Raw genomic sequence first — 12698 nt, 5'->3', positions numbered from 1 at the left:
AAGTAAATAATATATTCAAAAAGCTTCTACAAAATATAGAATACTGTGAGTAGCTATTATAAATGCAAGGAATAGAAAACATAATCATGACTTTGAAGATCTTAAAATTAAGTGAATGAGTTCAACATATGGACACAAATATAAGTGGCAAAGATTATATATATATATATGTGTGTGTGTGTGTGTGTGTATGCACACAAATGTATATATACTAATATATACATATATATGTATATATATTATATGTTTTTAAATAGTCAAACTGGGTGTTGATGAGAAGAAAACCTGTTCATATCTAGGGTGAGAACACAACAGTGTTTATATTTGGACAATGCATGGGGACAAGGACAGAAGAAACTGACATTGTTGTTAGACAGGTTTATGCCAGAAGACTTACAATAGATGGAAAAGTATGCATTGTATTACCATATGTCACATGGAATTAGATACTAGTGACTACAACAAATTGTGGGTTAGAGATAAAATGAGTATGGATATTATTTATTCCGAGAGATATAATGTAAGAATGGAAGAATTTCCATACTAGGTCAGGAAAGGTGATCCCATAATTTTTAACATCTGCATAATTCCCCAGCTTGCAATACAAGAGTGTTCTCTCCTCACACATGCACCTGTTATTTTCATAATGTCTTGTCAACCCAAAGTACAGCAAATAATATATTTAAAAATGTAAGGGTCCCATCTGAATACAAATCTCCAGTTGGGAACACCACGAGGACAGAGAGCCATCCCCACAACCTAAGTCCTTCTCTTCATGTGTGCTGTTTTGTATATTTTCATGAATATTGTTGATATTCTCAGGGATAATGGCAATGGTTATTTCTCTATATTTTATTTAGGTATTCCTTGAGCCAATAGAATCTGTTCTTAAAAAATAGCATAATATTTAGAGCTTGAACTATGACGTTAAATATACCAATTTATAATGCACGCGATGAATCAGATATGTAAGCCAAGATAATTCATTTCTATTTAATAAATGTAATAAGTTTTACAATCTCTCTTGCACAACATTCATAGACATTTTGACAATTTTAGGCTCCAAGGATTAGCTACTTAATATTCTTCACTTACTGAAGCAAAATTTGCCTGAAGTTAATTTTCACATTTCATTGGGAAAAAAGTTGTCTCCTCATCAGGGTTCACATTTAACTTGCTGGAGCTGATTTTTAGCAAATACTAGTCAGGGGAAATGTCATCTATTTAATCAATGCTCAATCCAGTATCTCAAATATATGCATTATATGTTCAATAAAAAATTGAAATAAAAGAAAATATTTAAAGGGCCCGAATTACAGAAATCCTCAATTTTGCAATTACCCCCATAGTTCTAAACCCAACCAGGCCTTTTTCTGGCACATTAAGTTTACAATGCTACACAGCAAATGCACCCTAGACTAGGCAATGCAGCCCGTCGTTCAGTCCTCCAGTGTGCATTCAGTCATTCCACTGTAAGGCAGCAGGCTGTTTTGCAATATTTAGTACCGGGATGGGAATAGTCATGTTTTACTAGTAAGTTTCCTGACAAAATGGAATGCTGCTCAGTATTTTTAATAAAAATTATCACCACATCAGGGATAGTCATCAGAAATAGCATCTACAGCATGAACATTAACCAACCAGAATAGATACCAACCTGAACTACACCAGAGCCAACTGGCTGAACAGACCCAAGCTTACCCAAAGGCAGGATGGAGCTTCAGTGCCCAGATGCTGGGAATTGTTCAGTATGTTACCTTCAAGATGACAAATTAATCAGACACATTTATCTTTAATCTCTCCTGCATCTCCAGTAAAATACAGAATAAGAACTTTTTTAATCAAAAAACATAAATTTACTGAGAGTAGAGGAAACAGAAGAGGCAGCAATAAGAACATGTGGAAGTTGTAAAGCAGGTAGATAAATGATAGTAGGCCCAAGAAAGCCAACTCCCAACCAACAGTGAGAAAATAGACTTGGTCAGTGAAATCCACAAAAGATACAGACATAAGCATCATCTATCACTTCCAGTAAGAGGATATAAAAGAAGAGGGTTAACAAAAGGACTAGTCAATTAATATTCCATGATTCCTTCTTCTACTCCAGACCAATATATGTCTGTCTATCTCAGTATCATATGTCAGTATGACACTAGAGGTATAATCTGGAAAGAATCTTTGGACTGGAGAATGGCAGGAGTATGTATTATTCTGCATATATACCCACCTATTTACCTATAATGAATGTTGATATCTACACTCTATCCCTAGGCTGCTCCTCCCATTTAACTCCCAGAATTCTTGCAGCCAAGGAATTACTCTAAGACAGGATATTGGAAGAAATTTCCTACAAATCTGCCTAGTTTAAGAGGAGACACACACAATTAATGGAGCCTAATAGATATGATATCTCTACATATTTGAGTTTTTTCTTGTGCATATAGTAGTACTACACATCCTAGCTCCTTATCACTAGGGATGGTCATGTGACTAGGTTTGCTGTAGGAATCATGGTTCTCCTTTAGGTTTACCTTTATTATGTTGTGGCCAAAGTATTTATTTTCTTTATGTTAAAATAACTTGTTAATCATTAATATTTGCTTTGGGCCCTGATATGCTATCTCTTTTGTAAATATATAATCTATGATTTAAAGAGTGTTTATGCACTATATGCTGTAGTCATTGACTGCATGATGTCATCTACAATTCTATCTATCTATCCATATTTATTAGATCAAGCTTGTAAAAGTTTGCATTTGGAGCTGGTACAAAACAACCCTCCTTTTTTCTTCTTGAGGTCAGTATGAATTAAAATATAAGTACAAGTGTAAAGTAAACATAAAAATACTAGCTTTTTACTGTTAAGAAACTGAACTGTAGGATGTATTTACATATGATGTCTAATATTTCATCCAAGAATTACCATAAAGTCAGAAGAATAGCTAGAAAACTACGTGTCTTCCCTGCAGGAATAGAGCGGGCCTCAGCTTAAACAATAGTGAAGAACAAGGAAGAATGCATCTTCACTGTGGGCAGGCAGACTCAAAAGAGGATGAGAAATGCAAAAGTTCAGCATGTTGGTTCTTTCTTCCCAACTTGCCAACCAGAGCAACGTGTGTAAGGTTGGACAGGGAGGTGCAACAAGTGTACTAGAATCATGGCAGGAGGCAATGGAGTTCTCCTGTCCTCCCCGCTAAGATTCTGGCTACCAAGTCATCCATAACTTCTAACTTTCATCTGATTGAGCTATCAATTACTGAGACAGTGGCATTAAAATCCCCCACTGACTGCGGATGTGCACATTTTAATTTATTTTACACAAATTTATTTTTTTAATATCATTTTTATTGAATTCAGAGAGGAAGGGAGAGGGAGAGAGAGACTGAAATATCAATCATGAGAGAGAATCATTGATCGGCGGTCTCCTGCATGCCTCCTACTGGGGAGGGAGCATGTAACTTCCTGGTTCATAGGTTCACACTCAACCACTGAGCCATGCCAGCTGGGCTTAGGTATAAAATTTCAAGTTCACATCTAATTCTAAGATTCCATTCTAAATTACGTGTTGCTGAAATATATTTATGCCCTTATATTAAAATAAGTTGAATTTGAGCAATTAAAGAGACATTTTTCCAAAGTAGACATGCAAATAAATGGCCAACAGCTACATGAATAGGTGCTGGACATCACTAGTCATTGGGGAAATGTAAATCAAAACCACAATAAGATATCACCTCACATCTTTTAGGATGGCTGTAATCAAAAAGACAAATGATGTGTTGGCAAGGATGTAGAGAAAAGGGAAACTTTTTGCACTGTTAGTGCAAATGTAAATGGTACAGCCACTATGAAAAACAATATATAGATTTCTTTAAGAAGTAAAAATAAAACTACCATATAATCTAGCAATCCATCCTCTGGGTATATAGCCAAAAAATGATAACAGGATCTCCAAGAGATACATGTACTCCCATGTTTATTGGAGCATTATTCACAATAGTCACTATATAGAAACAGCCTAACATTCCATAAAAGCACAAATAGATTAAAAAGATGTAATATAAATAAATATACATATGTGTGTATTTAGATACACAATAGAATATTATTCATCCCTGGGAAAGAAGAAAATCCTGCAATTATAAAAATATGGATGAACCTTGAGGGCATTATGCTAAGTGAAATAAATCAGAGAAAGACAAATACTATATGATCTCACTTATACATGGAATCTAAAAAATTCAAACAAGAAACATAGAGAGTGGTAGTTACCAGGGACTGGTGGGTGGAATAAATGGATGATGTTTGTCAAAAAGTACAAACTTCCAGTTATCAGATATATAAGTTCTGAGGATTGATATACAACACGATTATAGCTAATACTGTATTATATACCTGCAAGTCACTAAGAGATTTGATCTTAAATGTTCTCATAGCAAAAAAAGATATTGTAATCATGTGGCACAATGGAGACATTACATAAAATGGTGATGGCAAATATTTTGCAATATATATGCGTATTAAAATCATCATGTTGTACACCTAAGATTACACTATGTTGTAAGTCAAGAAACAAAGAGAAAAAAACTGAATTAGAAAAACATTTTTATAATTTTATGATTCCCTAGATGAAAAATCAATTTACTCATTCACTTAATTATTACTAAATATTAACTAGGTGAATACAAAAATCAATGAGGACTTTCTTACATTTAAAGAAAGGTAGCCATAGATTATCAAAGTTCAAAGAACCTTAAAGATCATGTAAATATATATATTTACATTAAAACACATTTTTCTGTGCCAATTAATTATCTACTTTTTAAATTTTTTAAAATAAGTGGATTCAAAGAAAACCATCAACAAAATGAAAAGACCCACTAAATGGGAGAACATATTTGCCAATGATACATCTATAAGGGGTTAATATCCAAAATTTTTAAAGAACTTATACAACTCAATACCAAAAAAAACCCCAAACAATCCAATTAAAAAGTGGTCAAAGGACCTAAACAGTCACTTCTCCAAAGAGGACAACAGATGGCCAATAGATATATGAAAAAGATGCTCACTAATCACCAGAGAAATGCAAATTAAAACTACAATGAGATATTACCTCACACCTGTCAAAATGACTATCATCAATAAATCAGCAAACAAGTGCTGGCAATGATGTGGAGAAAAGGGAACCCTGGTGCACTTTTGGTGGGAATGCAGAATGGTGCAGCCACTATGCAAAGCAGTGTTAAGTTACCTCAAAAAATTAAAAATTAAACTGCCTTATGACCCAGCAATTCTACTTTGGGGAATATATATGAAGAAACCCAACACACTGATTTGAAAGAATATACGCAACACTCTGTTTATTGCAGCATTATGTACAATAGCCAAGATTTATAAGTAGCCCAAGTGGACATCAGTAGATGAGTGGATAAAAATTTGTGGTACATTTACAAAATGGAATACTACTTGGCCATGAAAAGGAGGGAAAACTTACCTTTTGTGACAGCATGGATGGACCTGGAGAGTATTATGTTAATATATAATACAGTTAATATATATACAGTCAGAGAAAGACAAGTATGATTCCACTTATATGTGGAATCTAGTGAAAAAAATAAACTGAGAAACAAAATAAAAACAAACTTAGATCCTGAGAACAGACTGACAACTGTCAGAAGGGAAGGGGTGTGGGGGGCTGAGTGAAAAAAATGAAGGGATTAAGCCAAAAAAAATAAACAAACAAGAAACACCTCATAGACACAAACAATGGTCTGGTGATCACTAAAGGAAAAGGGGAGTGGGCGGAGGTAGGAGAGGGTAAAGGGGGTATAAATGGTGATGGGAGGAATCTTGACTTGGGGTGGTGAGCACACAATACAATATACAGATGATGTATTTTAAAATTGTACACCTGAAGCCTATATAATTTTATTAACCATTGTCACCCTAATAAATTCAATTTTAAAAAGAAAGAATACTGGTCTACAGACTTCTGCCTAGGTTTCCCTGCCAAGTGAACCTAGTTTTAGAAGAAAAAAAATAAGTGGATGTACTTAATTTTTTAATTCCCTACTAATGGACACTAATGGCTATAATTTTTCACTAACAATTCACATATTAATATTTTGTGAATATATATGTGCACATTTTCTTAATCTCATAGAATTGCTTCATGAAAGAATAATTCTTGGGTCTAGGTAAACATACATTTTAAATAGTTATTATATACTAGAGGCCCGGTGCAAAAAAATTTGTGCACTCGGGGGGGAGGGGGGCCCCTCAGCCCAGCCTGTGCCCTCTCACAGTCTGGGACCCCTCGGGAGATAACGCCCTGCTGGCTTAGACCTGCTCCCGGGTGGCAGAGGGCAGGCCCAGTCCCTAGGTGCAGCCCCTGGTCGGGCTCAGAGCAGGGCCGATTGGGGAGTTGGGGCGCTGCCCCCTGTCATGCACAGAGCAGGGCAATCAGGAGGTTGTGATGCCACCCTCAGTCATGCTCAGGGTAGGGCTGATTGGGGGGTTGGGGCACCATCCTCTGTCACACTCAAGGGAGGGTCGATGGGGAGATTGTGGCGCCACCCCCTATAATGCACAGAGCAGGGCCAATCAGGGGGTTGGGGCGCAGCCCCCTGTCACACACAGAGCAGGGCCCATCAGGGGGTTGGGGTGCTGCCACTCTCACACTCAGGGCAGGGCTGATGGGGAGGTTATGGCTCTACCCCGTCACACACAGAGCAGGGCCCATGGGGGGGGGGGGGGTGTTGGGGCGCCGCACCCTGTCACACACAGAGCCACAGGGCGATCAGGGGGTTTGGGCGCTGCCCCGTCATGCTGATCCCGGTGCCGGGAGGCCTCGTGGCTCCCTGATCCCGGTGCTGGGAGGCATATTACCCTTTTACTATATAGGGTAGAGGCCTGGTGCATGGGTGGGTGCCGGCTGGTTTGCCCTGAAGGGTGTCCTGGATCAGGGTGGGGGTCTCCACTGGGGTGCCTGGCCAGTCTGGGTGAGGAGCTGAGGGCTGTTTTCAGGCTGGTGGGTGACTAAAGCTCCCAACCTCTCCTTTTTTTTTTTTTTTTTTTTTTATTCTGGTCCAGCTTTAGTTTTGAGGCTTGACTCCAGCTCTTAGGCCTCTGCTGCTGAAAGCAGGTTTCTGGCCTTTGCTTACAATGTTGCAATCCTGCTGGCTGAAGCCTGGCAGGTTTCTGGGGTTTTGTTTATCTTCTATGTTTGTTACATAGTTGCTTGCAGCTCAGAGGCCTTCAGCGGCAGGCGGGGAACGTTGGAGTCCTCTATCACTGAAGCAAGCAAGCCTCATGTTAGTTTCAAGCTGCCTGACTGCCGGCCGCCATCTTGACTGGCAGTTAATTTGCATATTGCCCTGATTAGCCAATGGGAAGGGTAGCGGTCGTATGCCAATTACCATGTTTCTCTTTTATTAGATATGATTTTGGCCATTCCTGAAAAAAATAGTTCTACCCTTGCACAAACTGGCTATCATCTGCTCTCTGCCATGCCTTTGCCAACTGGACATTAGACAATTGACATCTCATCATGTGGAAGATTGTATTTATTGGCTTTCCAGTAAAGAAGAATTTCATTTTTTGTATAATTTTTTCTTGTATTTTTTATTTCCTTTCAAAATTGTTCTATGAGGATATTATAGTTTAGATATGGATTATGGGAACTCTTTCTATGTTAAAGACATTATTATTTTGCTATAATGCACACTGCATTATTTTCTCCATTTTTTGATTGCCCCCTAATTTTTTTTAAAAATGCTTTTCCATGTTATACAGAAGTTGTTGGGTTTTTTTATTATGAAATTCAAACTATTAATATTCTCTTATAGATTCTGTCTAAAAAAAAATCAATATGCTTTCCACCACCTAAACATAAAAATATCAACCTATATATTTTGTTTGCTTCCTCATTATTTGTACTTAAATATTTGGTCCCATAGGCACTTACTTTAGAGATTCTGTAAACTAAGAATCTAGCTTATTTTCAAAATATTTATTTAATTAACTAGCCAGCACTGCGTTTTAACCAATCCTTCTCTCACTGAAAATGCTCACATTTTAAAATTCTGTCACATGGGGGTCACATCTAAAGTCTCCTAGCCAATCTGTGGCTGAGCAGAGTTTAACTGCAAATTCAATGCTTTGATTATATCCTGGCAATAAGCATGGTTCTGGAATAAAAGAAAACCACATTTGACTGGGACACATCTGGGATTCAGCCACAGTATGTTACCTTGAGTAAATTACTGCTTCTGCACCTGTTCCTAATCTGTAGAATGAGGAAAAATAATTGTACCTAACTCATCCTATTGTTGTGAGAATGAGAGTCATTATTCAATGTATACTTTCGACAATATTCACTAACAGCATACTATGTGATAGGCATTTTTTGTGGTGCCATGATGATAGCTACCTTGAAAACATAATTTCTACAGATAAATTATTTTGACTTCATTGAATTCAAATAATGACCTCTAATCCTGCTCCCAACATTTTAATCTGCTTTGTTTGTCCACCAGTGGTGGAAAAGACGCCTGGTGGTTTTGCAGACTCAAAGCATGAAAAGAAAAGCCTATGAGTGCATAGGACATATTTAGTCTCCAGCACAGTACCTGAGACCGAGACAGAAGTGGGTAAATTTTGTAAATGAGTGACCAAATTAACAAGCTCCTGCCCATGCAATTTTCCTTTTTTTAAAAAAAAAAAATTATCTTTAAACATAGTGTTTGTTGTGTAGTGGAACTACTAATTTTTTAAATATGTATTTCATCAGAATAGATAGAAAGGGAGAAATACCCACACTCCCTGCCTCAAGGAAAAAGGCCAGGATATACATGACAAAAGAAGCTGCAATTCTCTGATACATCAAGCCTTCTGACTCATCACCCTGTATACGCCCACAAGAATTCTAATCCTGAATACTTCTAGTTGCTTGATTAATACACAAAACTTGCACATTATCAGCCATCTTAGATAAAGAAAGGAGAAACATTTCTCCTAGTGAAAACTCTCTGGGCAAACATAATTGACCTTCTTTGCTCCCAAATTAAATACTGATTTCTTGGTGTCCAGCCAAGTGCTTGGAGTCAGCCCAGCAGATGATCACAACACAGGCTGGTCCAAACTATATTTGATGTTACTTAACCTCCCAGTGCCTCAGTTTCCTCATCTCAGAAGCAGCCATAAGAACGGTGCCTACCACAAGGAACTGTTGTGAGAATGAAACAAGTTAATAACTGTGAAGTACTGGCACTATAGCAAGCACTCTGTAGATATTGCCAAATACATTGATCCACATTGACACTTCCTTAGTGGAGCCTTCTCTCACCAAATTACATTCCTTTTACATGCTTCATAGCACCAACCACCAGGCATGTACCCAAGTTTTAACATTACATTGATTTTGTAATAACATGACTATCTTCTCTACCAGACCATAAGCCACCAAGCGCAGAAATATGAATTTATTGGCATCTTTGTGAGTTACTATCATGCATAGAAAACATTATTCAAAGATTCATTTGTTTTTGCTTAATTTGTTAATCTAATAAATTCCCAAACTGATTTTTCCTTTATGGGTATTCTGTTAAGCTTTGATAGAATTTACAAACTTAGTTAATTAAATTCCTTTAAGAAAACAATCATTGCATCAAATAATTGCGGGGCTCACCTTCTCAGAATGCTAAGGCTTCTTAACGGATGTCAAGGCTAGGTTGGAATTTGATTAGAAACTGCAGCCTGGACTGTCAGGCTCCTGAAGGGATCTTCAATCCTTTACATATAAATCTTATCTCAAGTGGCCATCCTCCTTAGCACCATTATATTAATTTATTAGTAACATCTTTCCCTCGGATGTTAAAATGACATCAGATTGAAAGTGGGATATCCTTCCTGGCATTGCCTGAGTTGCAGGCATAAGATTTAAGATCTTTCTACTTAAATATCATTACTCATGAGATGGTATCACCTGAACCCAGACCAGTACCTGGCTCATGAATGAATGAGAGAAACACCAGCTCAGAAAGGTGTTAAAAAAAAGTTATTCATGAATACAATCCTGGCACCTCTTTACAGTGCTTTAAGAAAGAAAGGGAAAGAAAAGCCCTCAGAGCTCAAATTTACGTAGTAATCATGGGAAAAAATTATTGTAATTGCCTAGAGTCCTCATAACTCCTTCTTAAGCTCTAGCATAACAAGAAATATAAAACCATGACTAAAATATTTACACTCTACTCCAGTCCCTATAAAAAATGAATCACTAGTTTATTCATCTTGCCTAATGACACAGAAGGGCAAAACAAGTACCCAAACAATGAATAATAATGCGAGAGCTCAGACTGTAAAATCAATACGGTAGATCAGTAGAGCTGCACTTCATTTTAATGCTCTGAGTGCAATAGAGCTTATCTTCTGAATTATATATATGTATTGGCCTAATTACATAAATACTGACTTTTCCTTATAAAAAGCTTTTTTTCAGTCTCACTATAATTATGATGTCAATATGTGTGGCTGTAACAATATTAAATTTAAACTTAATTATGACAGATAGTGGCATGCCATGAGATAATCCAGACAGTCACATGGTCTTAGAACACTGGTGGCACTAGATAATAAGTGATAAGTTAGTAATTTCCTAGGTATATTACAGTAAACTTCTTTAAGAAACTGATCATTTTGTCCCCAAAATTTGGGAGCTGGTCTCCTCCTCTGCTTGTCAAGTTTCATAACACAGAGAAGTAATAACCAGGATGACTGGATCTTGATTGATATTGCCCACTCTAAATTAAACACGTTACTTCTGATTTTAACCTCCAGGTCACCCTATTAACAAATTCTTTTACCTATCGACAAATCTCTACACCCCCATCCCCAAAATTTTGTATGTATATAAAGTATATAATATTAGTTATTATTCTTTCATATATTTCCAACAAGGATCCTGTCAAAAAAATGTCCTATTTAATGATTTCTCCTTATATTGTTTTATTTTCAAGAAAAACATTTCACATAGTTACTACAGTTGTTTTATTTTTAGGACAAGTGATAATGTCATAGTTCATGACATTTTTGAACTAAATTTCTTTACTATTTTACCAATTAATGACATCAGGGAAATACTCCAAATGCTTTTAAGAAACTGGGGGAGAATAGCATTTCATTTTGTTCCTATATTTCTGAGAACTCTTATTCAAGAGCCTGGACTCTCCAATTTAAGAAGAGCAGAAATACCTGGATCACATGAATCATTTAGAGTCAGGTGAACACATAAAGAATACTATGAAAAAAAACGATGGTGTTCACACTTGGGTTTAAGAGTTGTTCTAGACGTGTCATGGTAAGGTGGTCACGCATCATCCTGTGTTTTCTTCTTCGCCTCTGCAGGGATGCCAGAAGAGATGAACCTCAGTGATGTAAAGCAAATCCATCAAACAGACCGTGGGAACACCTTAGATGCAACAGGAGCAGGATGTACAGCAGCAACTGAGTCAATGACATTTCCTCTGATGTGTGCAGTGATGTTACTCCCTGGGCTTTGGTAACTGAACTATTTTGCCCTGATATATATGTTTTACTGAAGTCCGATTTCTCCCATCTTCATCTGATTGGAATAAGAGATCTTTTTTTAAATATAACAGTTATATTTATAAAAAGGTATGTAACACTAACCTCTTAGAAGACAAGTCTGAAGGTTCACAAAGTATCTAAAAATCAACATTTAAAGGAAAGACTGTTGAAAAACATGTTTCCATTGAATCTAACTTAAACCTTCTTAAATTCTAACATGTTAAACCTGCAAACACAGAAGTGACTGTGCTTAAGAAGGATTCAGTATATGTGTAATTTTATTATCCTACATTCCAAACCCCTCTCTTTCTAAGAGAAAAATATTTTGAATTGAAGATCTATTTGCAGGACAATGAAAACAGTACAGAGTGTTTCTTAAAATACTGGAATTAGGATTCCATTAAATGAATAAAAATAAACAATGGCAAGTAGTATGCATGCATTTTCAAGAAATTCATCCATTTGTGCAAGCTATAGAAAGAAATTATTGAACACCTATATGTTATAGAGTAGATTGCTGAGGAACATTTGACATAATTTCATTGAAGAAGAATGATAATTTCTATCCACTGTAATTTAGCCACTGACGAACCTTAAAGCTGAGTATTTTGGTAGCATCTGATCTGTATTCCATTATGTTCATAATGCAGTCTTTGGCATTGTGGCTCTGTTTGCCCTCTCTTTTTGCCTAATGGATTTAGCTGTGTTACAAAGCACATGCCTGCTCTAGGAATATCTCTAATAAAGCTGTTCATTATCTGGTGGAAAACTTTAAAAATCATTGATCATTTTCTTCTGTAAAAATGATGTATCCATCAATTTTCAAAATATTATTTGCTATTTCTTTTTCAACCTTGATATTGAACAAATAATTAACTATCTATGTACATTTGCAAGGTTCCTTTGAATATCTAAACACCTGCACTAATACAGGAAATAGGGCATGCAATGTTTTAGCTCTTTTCCTCTTTGCACATTAGCAGAGCTGCTAATCCATAGTCCCTGATGTTCCAGCTATGATAAGATGCTTCAGCAGACACTGATTAGGTTATGTCTATCGCTGCACTTAAGGAGAAAGAGATAAGTCAGCTTTTATTAAAAATTATTAC

At 36.6% G+C, this 12698-nt stretch overlaps 1 protein-coding gene across 1 annotated transcript in view; it reads left to right on the top strand.

Moving 5' to 3' along the window:
• GPC5 (glypican 5) overlaps nt 1-12389 on the top strand; it is a 1310602-nt gene extending 1298213 nt beyond the window's left edge. The window contains exon 8 of the mRNA XM_036301000.1: nt 11407-12389. Within this exon, the coding sequence (XP_036156893.1) occupies nt 11407-11564 (158 nt within the window). The 3' untranslated portion in view covers nt 11565-12389. The remainder of the gene's footprint in view (nt 1-11406) is intronic.
• The last annotated feature ends 309 nt before the right edge of the window (nt 12390-12698 follow it).

Source organism: Myotis myotis, unplaced genomic scaffold, assembly GCF_014108235.1.
Source record: "Myotis myotis isolate mMyoMyo1 unplaced genomic scaffold, mMyoMyo1.p scaffold_m19_p_3, whole genome shotgun sequence".
Taxonomy (NCBI): domain Eukaryota; kingdom Metazoa; phylum Chordata; class Mammalia; order Chiroptera; family Vespertilionidae; genus Myotis; species Myotis myotis.
Note: the sequence above shows the minus strand (reverse complement) of the source record. Positions and strands in the feature narration are given on the sequence as shown.